Genomic DNA, 12,905 nt, shown 5'->3' on the forward strand with positions numbered 1-12,905 from the left:
CATTTTCAGCAAAAGTATTATCCAAGACAGAGATAGAAATCTTGCTGATCTCTCCACGGATGACATTGTGAGTCAATTAAGAATGCAAGGTGTAGTTGAGGCAAAGCATTTCACAGTGAAGAAAGGTGTCTAGTTTCCCTTCAAACACGTATTTGCTTACGTTTGATGCTCCAAAGTTACCCCAATCTCTTAAAGTCGGATTCTTCTCTATGAAAATTGACCTATTTTAACTGCAAGAAATTCGGCCATGGTCAAAACTCATGTAAAAATCATGCTGCCTGTTTTCTCTGCTTTGACAAAGATCATGATAGTGGTACTTGTGCGTAAGAAGCAAAATGTGTGAATTGTTCAGGTTCACACATATCTTCCTCTAAAGAGTGCATGGTTTGGAAATTTGAAATGGCCACCCAACACATCACAACAGAAAACAATGTTAGTTTTTTCAGAAGCAAGGAAATTAGCTGCTTCAGGTACACCATCCGACAACACTCCACTACAGAGTAAGTTAACATATGCTGAAGTGATGAAACCCTCAACTCATTCCGTTGATTGTCAAACTGACTTAACCTGGGTGACTACACAGACACCTGTGTGTGTTAATGAATTGGTGCAATTACTCAATCACCATCACAAAAAATATCAAAATCATCTGATACTCAAACATCTACATCATTTGTTAAAAAGAAAAAAAGGCAAACGTTGATTATTCAAAAAAGCCAAACAGAAATGAACTCGTTGCATAAGGACAAAGAGACCCTGTGCCATTTTCAAATAGGATCGATCGTTTTGATGAGATGGAAGTGTCATCCCAACTGAGCCCCCGCTCCAAGAGCCACTCTCCAAAGAAGAAAGGCCGGGAGCGTTCTCCAATATCACACCCTAAATGAATGCTCAAGATGTAATCCAGTGGAACTGTAGATGAATGAGGAATAATTTGAGTGATTTACAGCTTTTAGTTCAAGATTTGAAACCGTCAGCTTTATGTTTGCAGGAGACGTATCTCAAATCAAGTGAAACATTTGACTTACGAGGTTATATATCATACCATTGTTTTTCCCTTTCGTGTCGTAAGGCTACTGGAGGATCTTCAATTACTGTAAAGCAGGGTTCATCTCACCCTCATCTTGTGTTCAGCAATCAGATCTTCAAGACTTATTTGATCACCTTGTGTTATCACCAGTGAATTGAACGGCCACAATCCACTTTGGGGTGGTACAGTTATAGACACGAAAGGAAAAGTCCTTGAGGATTTCATCTGGAATAATGATTTATGTATATTCAATGATAATTCTCCTATTTACCTCCATCCTGGAACTGGAAGTTATTCTTCAATAGATCTTTTGCTTACAGATTCAAACTATTTAAATGAATTTGAATGGTGGGTTCATAATAACCTTTGTGGAAGCGATCAATTTCCCGTTGTTCTATCAACTGTACATCCAAGTGATGCTTCACCTTCCTCAAGTTGGAACCTTACAAAAGCCGATTGGTCTTTATTCCATACATTATGCACTCAAAAATTGCAACCTAATTTATTTCTTTGTGTTACCAATCCAATTCAACCATTTTCTGATGAACGTAATACTATTGCTGACGAATGTATTCCCAAATCCTCTACAGTCTCACACAATTGTAAACCATGGTTTAACAGTGACTGCAAACAAGCTAGAAAGGCGAGAAAGAAGGCAGAAAAGTTTTTCCATCCACATCCAAAGTTTCATAATTTGAAACAGTTTAAAATTTCAAATGCCAAGGATCGTCGCACTTTTAAGCAACATAAACGACAGTCATGGCAAAATTATGTTTCTAAAATCAACTCACGAACACCAATTTTTAAGGTTTGGAATGTGGCGAAGAAAATTAAAGGTAAAGGATCCAAATATAGTGTCCACCATCTAAAGGAGGGTGATACTCTTCTAACTGAAACTTCTGTTATTGCCAATAAAATTGGTGAAACGTTTGCTAAACATTCCTCCTCATCTAACTATTTGCCGGCATTTAAGAAATTTAAAGACCAAGAAGAAAAAAAAGAAAATTAATTTTTATTCAGACAATGGGGAGGATTATAATGATTTTTTTTCCATTCATGAGCTCCATACTACCCTTGGGCAAGCTCATAACACCACTTCAGGGCCCGATAATATACATTATCAGCTACTTAAACTTTTTTGACTATCTTTGACAATATATGGACTTCTGGCCATTCCCTATCATCATGGAGAAATGCTATTGTCATTCCTATACCTAAACCTGGCCGGGATCATACTGGTCCATCTAACAACCAACCAATATCACTTACTAGCTGTGTTTGCAGGACTCTGGAGCGCATGATTAATAGCCGTTTAGTTCGGTACCTGGAAACCAACAACCTCATCATTAACATTCAGTGTGGTTTTCGCAAAAAAAACGAAGTACCATCGATCGTTTGGTACATTTGGAATCTTTTATTAAAAATTCCATTTTGAATAAACAGCATGGTGTATCATTTTTTTCGACCTGGAAAAGGCATATGATACAACATGGAAGTATGGCATTCTAAAAGATCTCCATGATTTCAGTTTGAGGGACCATTTACCTCAATTTATACCTCAGTTTTTAGAAGTCAGACAATTTTAAGTAAGAGTAGGCTCTACACTGTGTGATCATTACAATCAGGATCCGGGTGTCCCACAAGGAAGTATTTTCTGTTACCTTGTTTAGCATTAAAATCAATAGTTTATTAAAAATCTTAAATGATTCAATCGATGGATCACTCTTTGTGGATGATTTTAACATTTCTTGTCGCGATAAAAACGCATACTATTGAAAGGCAGTTGCAGTTATGTTTGAATAATATTCATAAATGGTGTCTTTGAAAATAGTTTCATATTCGCAAAAGCCAAGACCAACTGCATTCATTTTTGCAAATATAAAGGAAATATAAACCACATAACGATCCAGGTCTTGTATTGGATGGATCTCCTATCAAACGTGTCAAAGAGGCCAAGTTTCTTGGTGTTGTCTTTGATCAACACCTGACCTTCCTACCGCACATAAAACAGTTAAAGACTAATTGCATGAAGGCAATGGATTTATTAAAAGTAGTTTCAAACAGCACCTGGGGGGGGGGGGGGGGGGGGGGGATCAGAAGACCCTTCTCCAGCTGTACAGATCACTCATCCGATCAAAACTTGATTACGGCTCCATTGTAGATGGTGAGCATGCAAAAGCAACCTCAAACTATTAGATTCGGTACACCACCAACGTCTAAGACTTTGTCTTGGATCACTTAGAACTTGTACTGTTGACAGTATTTGTGTCGAGGCAGATGAACCATTTCCTACACAACGCCGTATCAAGTTATCTTTACAATAAGTTGATTCGAAGGCATTTAGGAGTTGGAGGAAACTTTATGGTTCACCTTCTTTATTATACAAGGTCACAACGTTTCAAGACAGATCCTGGTCTTTTCTTCAGGTAAAGTGAGGGTAAAACTAAAGGGATGTAGTAAATATACACATAACAGTAGACCGTTAACAATGGGTAATAAGATATACAGGTTTCCATCGATTGATGTACAGGTTACAACTGATTGGTGTGCAGGCTTGTGTTGATTAGGTTAACGAGTTACAGGTAAACATGCTTGGATAAAGATTAGTCACTGAGGATAAGGTGCTTCCATGCATTGGGTTAGTTGTTAGCTCATTCCTATAGCTCATTTTTATATTGTATTGTCCTCTACAGATAAACTGTTTTAGGTATAATTACTAGTTTTACATTCTTTTCTGTGATATCGTAATTGTTTTACTGTCCTTTGTCGACAGGTTTTTATAATACTCTTATATTCCATTTCAGTGTTATGTTCCCGTCAACATATGGCTGAAGTATTGCCGATGTGACGTTAAATATTAACTCACTCACCCACTTCTAGTTGGTTTTACTGTCCTTCGTTGACAGGTTTTTATAATGTGCCATTGATTAATGTGCACTACACGTATAGTTTTGTAATTAAACGTTCTCGTCACGATATGGCTGGAATATTGCCGATATGACGATAACTTTTAACTCACTCTCCCACTCTTGTTACTTTCCATATCCGGAGCTTAGATATGGAAATGGGGGTTTGAAAAGCCATGGATTCTATTTGAAAACTAGGTCACCCAGATTCACTGAATGGATACCAATTGGATGTCAGGATGTCAAACAATTACAAATTGAATGTCACCTATTTCAAAACAGCGCAATGGAAACCAACATGAAACTACATTTTCTGCTTTTATGTTGGTTTCCATTTAATCAGATCTTCCACTTGCAAATTCCAGATATGAAAACCAAAAAGAAAACCCTGCACTTAGTTTCATTCTGGTTTCCATTAACAGAAATATCAAAATCACAGATTCCAAAATGGAATCTAGTTGGAGACTCAGTTACTGAGTTTAAGGGAATGGAAACCAACTGGATTCCACAATTACCCACATTACGGATGGTTTCAAGGTTTCTGGAAACCAAGTCATTTCTGTAGTGCTATGCAATAATCAGTGGCACATTATAAAAGCCTGTCATCAAAGGACAGTAAAACCAACTAGAATATCACAGAAAATGTAAAACTAGTAATTAGATCTAAAACAGTTCAACTACAGAGGACAATACCATATAAAAATGGGCTATAGATTGTCAACAACTGAAGGTAGATCACCACACTAAGGACCATGGAACTTACATTACTTTTGCTATCTCCATGGACCTTAAACAATGTGATACGAAGACTCTTTGGTGTCATCATCTTTTCAAAGAATGTGTTGATGTTGCCTGTTATCTAAAAGATTTGTTTGTTCATCACGGCAGGAAATGTCACAAACATGTCGTTCTGCGTCATTGGGTGACACCTATTACAATAAATATCATTTGTTTCTCTTTACTGGATCAGTTTAAATCTACATCTGTAATGTTCTGTGTATCCTTGCTAACAGGTCTTGATATGCATTATCATACTGTCGTCCTATGCACGATATAGCTTATATTCAGTCTTGTAACAATAACTTTGTTATTGATAAGTAATCACGGTCCCTCGCTATCTCGGTTGCATTAAAACCCTGATTATTCCTTGTGGTTAAATCTACCATATTCCGTGACAGTAAATATTTCACAATGTCTTCATCTCCCTGTACACAGGCCAAATGAAGGACATTGTCACCATCATTATTTACTACTGAAGGATCTGCTCCACTCTCTAGTAGCAATTCAAACACACTGAATGTACTTTGTCTTGCTGCTAAAAGCAGTGGTGTCATCCCTTTCGACCCTCTACAGTTTATATCAACAACGTGTAGCTTGAGGATATGCTTCACTATCTTCTCATCTTCTCCCATAGATGCTAAATGAAGGATGTTGTTACCATCACTATCTACTACTGAACGATTTGCTCCACTCTCTAGTAGCAATTTAAACACGTCGTATGTACTGTAAACTGCTGCTACCAGAAGTGCTGTCCTTCCTTTATATCCTCTACAGTTTATGTCCAGAGTTTGTAGCCTGAGGACATGCTTCACTATTTGTTCACTCTCTCCCTCACAGGCCATATGAAGGATATTGTCACCATTACTATTTACTGCTGAAGGATCAGCTCCACTCTCCAGTAGCAATTCAAACACATTGTATCTATTGTATTCTACTGCTAACAGCAGTGGTGTCCTCCCTTTCGATCCTCTACAGTTTATGTTCAGAGTGTGCAGCTTCAGGACATGCTTCACTATTTCCACATACCCTCTCTTACAGGCCAAATGAAGGACGTTGTCACCATCTCTATTTACTAAAGAAGGATCTGCTCCACTCTCCAATAGCAGGTGAGACATATGGCGTGTCTGATATTTTACAGTTAACAGTAGCGGTGTCATATCACTAAATCTACTGTTTATATCCACAATGTGTAACATGAGGATATGCTTGACTATCTCCACATTTTTCCCTTCACAGGCCAAATGAAGGATGTTCTTACCATCAAATTCAACTTCTGACAGGTGGACTCTTTTTCTCACCAGAATATCAAATACTTCTCTTTTTCCATAATATGCTGCCAGCATCACTGGTGTCATTCCCTTGATAGTTCTTCCATTTATATCCACATTGTTTTGCATCAGGATAAAATTCACTAACTTATCATTTCCCCCGACACAGGCCCAGTGAAGGATGTTCGCTTTATTCAGGTCAGTTACTGACAGATCAGCTCCTCTTTTCACCAGAACATCAAATATTTCTCTTTCCCCAGTACCTGCTGCAATCATCACCGGTGTCAATGCACCCCTGTTTTCTTCATTTATATCTACAATGTTTTGCATCAGGATATAATTCACAATCTTAACATTTCTTCCTCGACAAGCCACATGGAGGATGTTGTCACCATCCTCATCAGTTACTGACAGATCAGCTCCTCTTTTCACAAGAATATCAAATGCTTCGTTGTTTCCATCATATGCCGCAATCAGTACTGGTGTCATGTCTTCATCCCCTTTACTATTTATATGCACGATGTTTTGCATCAGGATATAATTCACAATCTTAACATTTCTTCCTCGACAAGCCACATGGAGGATGTTGTCACCATCCTCATCAATCACTGTCAGATCAGCCCCTCTTTTCACAAGAACATCAAATGCTTCGTTGTTTCCATCATATGCCGCAATCAGTACTGCTGTCATGTCTTCATCCCCTTTACTATTTATATGCACGATGTTTTGCATCAGAATATAATTCACAATCTTTGCATTTCCTCCTCGACAAGCCACATGGAGGATGTTGTCACCATCCTCATCAATCACTGTCAGATCAGCCCCTCTTTTCACAAGAACATCAAATGCTTCGTTGTTTCCATGATATGCCGCAATCAGTACTGGTGTCATGTCTTCATCCCCTTTACTATTTATATGCACGATGTTTTGCATCAGAATATAATTCACAATCTTTGCATTTCCTCCTCGACAAGCCACATGGAGGATGTTGTCACCATCCTCATCAGTTACTGACAGATCAGCCCCTCTTTTCACAAGAATATCAAATGCTTCGTTGTTTCCATGATATGCCGCAATCAGTACTGGTGTCATGTCTTCATCCCCTTTACTATTTATATGCACGATGTTTTGCATCAGGATATAATTCACAATCTTTGCATTTCCTCCTCGACAAGCCACATGGAGGATGTTGTCACCATCCTCATCAGTTACTGACAGATCAGCCCCTCTTTTCACAAGAATATCAAATACTTCTTTTTTCCCATGATATGCTGCAAGTAGCACTGGAGTCATTGCTTTAAAATCTTTACTATTTATGCCCACACTGGTTTGATTCAGAACATACTTCACTGTTTCCACATGTCCTCCAGTGCAGGAAAGATGGAGACTGTTTCTACTTTGCTGATTCACTGCTAAAGTACTAGCACCTTTTTCTATCAATAACCGAAACACATCTATTTTCCCATGATAAGCGGCTAACAACAATGGTGTCATATTATTTTCATCGTAGCCGTTCACGTCAACAATATTTTGTGTCAGGATATGTTTCACAATCTTCACATTTCCTCCTTGACAGGCCCAATGAAGGACATTTCTGTTTCTACTATCTTTTGTTAAGGTGTCAGCTCCTCTCTCTATCAGAAAGTGAAACACACCTTTGTTCCCATAACCAGCTGCCAACAACAATGGTGTAATGCCATTGTTATCTGTACTGTTTATAGACAGAACACTATGTTTCAAGACATATTTCACTATATCTACATTTCCTCCTCGACAGGATGCATGGAGGATATTTTCACCGTCGTCATCCTCTTTTGATATATCAGCTCCTATTTGCGAAAGGAAAAAAAACACGTCCGTCCTCCCAAACATCGCTGCTGACATCAACGGTGTTGTCCCGTTTCCTCCCCTACTTTCAATGTCTATGATCTTCTGTGAGTGGATATACTTCACTATCTCCAAGTTTCCCTCCATACAGGCAACGTGTAAGATATTGTTATCCTCATTGTCTAATAGGGTCAAATTTGCCCCTTTCTCCACAAGTAATTCCAGCAATGCCCTATGTTCTGCTACTGCCGCTATCATTGCCGGTGTCCTACCAGTTGGACCTCTTGAATTAACGTTTGAAGGATCTACAGACAATAAGTACTTAACTTGATCCAAGTCTCCTAGTCTACAGGCATCAATAAAAGTAGTGTTGACAAAGGCCCGGCTAGATGTTTGATGATGTTCGTCTGAAAGAAACGATAACACCGTTTTCAGTTTAGACCCATGTTCATTTAACCCTTTAAAGATCACTTGCAACAAACAAATCAAACATCATTGAAACATATTCATCACTTGTTCATGATGTACAAAATGCATTGGTGATTGGGAAAAAACAAAGAAACATATAAGTGTATAATCGCTACTCACAAATGCATTATTTTGTGCTAGGGTTTACCTCCCTCAAAACGAGCGAGTGACTGAGTTAATATTTAACGCCACATCGGCAGGAATGCAGCCATATCGTGACTAGAACATTTATGTATATGGTAAAAAAACTGTCGACAAAGGACAGTAGAACAAGTAGAATATCACAATAAGAAATAAAACTAGCGTGAAAATTAAAACAAATATCACTATTCAGACAATACACTATAAAAGCAGGCTGTAGATCATCAACAAAAAAGGGTAAATCACCATACTAGGGGCCATGGGGACTTACAGTACTTCTGCTACCTGCATGGTCCCTAGTTGGATTTACACCATCCCCTCAGCTGCTGGTGATTGTCTTCATAGTTCTCGATTTGAAATAGGTGTCCCTTGTGATGGACTGTCATTATTTCATCACAAGGGATGCAGGACGGAAGATCCTCGTATTTCAAAAGATATTCATTCATATATCTGGTGTGGCCAATAGGACATTGTTGCATGATGACCTCTTCACATCTGGACCAACAACCCAAGTAGGTGTAACCAACATATAGTTTTATTTCATGTAATTTAATGATGCCTACCTGGGTGTCCCACTTCTTCTGCATGAGATGACGTATATAGGATCTAACGTTAGCTTTATAATCAGTGTATGTAACAAGAAGTGGTGTCACAGATTTGTTGAGAGGTGCCTTGGCAGCAAGATCAGCCAATGTGTTACCAGAAATACCTTCCTGGATTGGTAACCAACAAAAGACGATGTCATATTGGCCAGTAGCAAGATCATCGTTATACGTTTCAATAATTTCAATCAAAAGTGGTTGTTTACAAGAAAGACTTTTAATAGCCTGAAGGCAAGAAAGGGAATCTGAAAATATGATATATTGTTTATATTTACGACGGCTTTGAATATATTTAAGGCAAAGCCTTAGACCTTGATGATGGACAGAATCTAATAGGTTTAAGTTGCTTTTGCAGGCTCCACCAGATACGATGGAGCCATAATCAAGTTTAGAACGCATGAGTGATCAATATAGATGGAGAATTGAGAATTTGAAACCACTTTCAACAAATCAAGTGCTTTCAGGCATTTAGTTTTAAGGGTTTAAATAAGCGGTAAAAACGTTAAGTGTGATTAGACCCAAGAACTTTCCTTCCTTCACAACTTTAATTGGTGTGCCATCTAGAGATAATTCTGTGTCTTTATGTGGTTTATATTTACGAGAAAAATGTATGCAGTTAATTTTCGATTTGGGAAATTTAAAGCATGTTTTTACCACGACAAAAACATTTAACATCATCCACACATAACGATCCATCAATTGAATCGATTACAACTTTTGATAAACTGTTTATCTTTATGCTACAAAGTGTAACAGACAAAATACTGCCTTGTGAGTGAGTGAGTGAGTTAGGCACCCGTGGCGAGCCACCTCCTCGTGGTGGGTGCTGGGTAACGCCAAGAGCTCGCCGACACCCCCGTAGTGGACCCGGGGGGATATTTGGTCCACCAACCCGTTTGCCGTGGGTTGCGGCCCTGTGTTGGCAGAGGAAGGGATCCTGGTGGTTGAGGGCAATAGGAGCTTGCGACCGTGTTCCTGTTGCTCAACACACCACTTTGGCTCGAATGGGCACGGTTCGACCAATCGGCTGGTCATGCCAAGCCCTGTGCATGTAGTATTATTACATTTATTAATGCACATATATCATTTAGAATTGTAACTTTGCACTTGGCTTTGTTATCTCAAACATTTTTCATTTACAAATATGTTGTTCTGAATTTTAATATGAACTTGGCCGCGTTTCGTTCTTATTGAGACTCCTGACAAGACACCGTTAAAGTTGAACCCCTTTGCTGTATCCAAGGGTATTGCTGGGGAGGTGAAAAATATTAGACGCTTGCGTTCGGGTGCCCTGCTAGTCGAATGCGGGAAAAAGCAGCAAGCAACGAACCTGATGAACATGAAATCTTTCGTGGGCATTCCGGTCACGGTCTCTGCTCACAAGACCTGGAACACTAGTAAAGGTATCATCAGAAATCGCGATCGATTGTTTGCAGATATGTCAGAACTTGACATGGGATCAGAAATGAAAGATCAAGGTGTGCTGTGCGTCAAGCACTTCTCGACTCGAAAGAACAATGAAACATTTCCAACAAATACATATCTGTCTACTTTCTCATGTCCAAATGCTCCTAAATCAGTGAAGGCAGGCTATTGTAACATACAAGTTGACACCTACATCCCCAACCCGCTAAGGTGTTTTAAATGCCAGAAATATGGACATGGCGTGAATACTTGCACATTGTCTGTTGTGTGTGCTCACTGTGGAGAGAAAACACACACAACAGAAGATTGTGACAGTGATTTAAAAAAATGCACCAACTGTTCAGGCGACCATTCATCTTCTTTGAAACAGTGTCCTATTTGGAAAGAACAAATGGAGATAAACAGAATAAAATTTACTCAAAATATCTCCTTTTCTGAGGCAAAAAAACTGGTAAAGAGGTCTGATTTTCCAGAAAGTTATGCTACAGTAGCAAAACCATCATCGGAGTCTACCTCTAAAATAACAAAATCATCCACAGGATGCCAGACTACCTTGACTTGGGTAAATTGCGATTCTCCACAGCTTTTATACCCTGCCATATCATCTCAGACTGAGGAATCACTTCCTAGTACCTCAAAGTCTTCTTCTGATCACAAATCATCATCTCAGTCAAACTCAAAGTCTCAGTCGACAGCTCATAGTCAACAAACTGTGAAAAGTAAACCAAAGCCAAAGTCTGATGCTTCAAAACAACCAAGTGGCAGAGCTCCGAAAGGGTCACAGAACAAAATTCAACTGTTCAATAAATACGGGTCTCTTGAAGACATGGACGTTTCTGAAAACGTCCATTCTAGGGCACATAGCTTGTCGCCCTCCAAACTAGTGCGGGGTAGATCCCCAATAAATCCCCCTAAAAGAGAGTTTGTTCCAATATTGTACAGTGGAACTGCAGAGGATTAAGGACAAATTTACATGAACTACAGCTATTAGTCCAAGATTTTACACCTTCAGCGATATGTCTCCAAGAGACATATTTAAAACAAACAGATATATTTGACCTTCGACATTTTAATGCATATCATTGTTTTTCCCCTCCGGGTGATAAGGCCACTGGTGGATCATCCATTCTTGTCAGACAAAACGTTATTCAAAGCCCTGTTTCACTTAATACCAATATGCAGGCTGTTGCAGTGAGAATTACTTTACATGTAGCGTCTACGCTATGCTCTATATATATTTTGCCATCTTCGACGTTTGCCAAAACAGATCTTCAAGCTCTATATGACCAACTCCCGAAGCCCTGTATTATAATGGGAGATTTAAATGGACACAACCCACTCTGGGGTAGTGTAACTACAAACACTAGAGGTAAATTGTTGGAGGGCTTTTGTTCTGACAATGATTTATGTATTTATAATAATGGTTCCAGCACATATTTACACCCTGGTACAGGGACCTATTCTGCTCTCGACATGTCACTCACAAATTCAGAACTACTAAATGAATTCGAATGGTCACTCTCCAAAGACCTCTGTGGAAGTGACCATTTTCCTACTATATTAAAACCTGTAACTCCATCTGATGTTCCTCCATCATCAAGGCGGAATTTTAAAAAGGCTAACTGGGCTTTATATGAAACACTGTGTGCTGAAAAGCTTAACCTGAACGTTTTATTGACGTTCCTGATGCTATTAAATGCTTTTCTGATCAACTGAACTCCATAGCTGATCAGTGTATACCAAATTCCTCTGTAGTTCCACACATAAGAAAACCATGGTTCAACGATGAGTGCAAACAAGCTAGGAAGGCAAGGAAGAAGGCCGAATATTATTTCCGTCGCCATCCTATGGTGCATAATTTAAATAAATTTAAGATTTTAAATGCTAAAGCACGGCGTACTTTTAAACAGAACAAACGCCAATCTTGGCAACATTATGTATCTAAAATAAATTCTCGGACACCCATGTCCAAGGTATGGAACATGGTCCAGAAAATCAAAGGTAAAGGTACTAAATTTACTGTCCATCATCTTGAACATGGAGATCAATTGCTTACTGACAAATCAGATATTGCTAATAACCTAGGTGAAACCCTTGCTAAATATTCTTCCTCTTCAAATTATGTACCAAAATTCCAGCAATATACAAAAACAAGAACAAAAGAAAACTATTAATTTCAATTCTGATAATGGGGAGGATTATAATGAACTGCATACTGCTCTTGATCAAGCTCATGACACTGCTACAGCAGCTGATAACATACATTATCAACTCCTGAAGCACTTACCAGAATCCTGCCTAGAAACTCTTGTAAATATTTTTGATGATATTTGGACATCGGGTAACTTTCCTCCATCATGGCGTGACGCCATAGTAGTACCAATACCTAAACCTGGACGTGATCATACCGATCCATCCAATTATCGGCCGATTTCGTTAACTAGCTGTGTGTGCAAGA

The 12,905-nt window shown here is 38.8% G+C and overlaps 1 protein-coding gene across 1 annotated transcript; it reads right to left on the bottom strand.

The window, feature by feature from the left end:
- Window positions 1-2,331: 2,331 nt before the first annotated feature.
- On the bottom strand, window positions 2,332-7,277 carry LOC137259434 (ankyrin-3-like). The gene is made up of 2 exons (XM_067797091.1): window positions 5,240-7,277; window positions 2,332-2,354 (listed from the first exon to the last, which is right to left on the bottom strand). The coding sequence occupies exons 1-2, from the start codon at window positions 7,275-7,277 to the stop codon at window positions 2,332-2,334; spliced, it is 2,061 nt and encodes a 686-aa protein (XP_067653192.1).
- Between the last annotated feature and the right edge of the window lie 5,628 nt (window positions 7,278-12,905).

This window comes from Haliotis asinina, chromosome 13 (assembly GCF_037392515.1).
Source record: "Haliotis asinina isolate JCU_RB_2024 chromosome 13, JCU_Hal_asi_v2, whole genome shotgun sequence".
Taxonomy (NCBI): Eukaryota; Metazoa; Mollusca; class Gastropoda; order Lepetellida; family Haliotidae; genus Haliotis; species Haliotis asinina.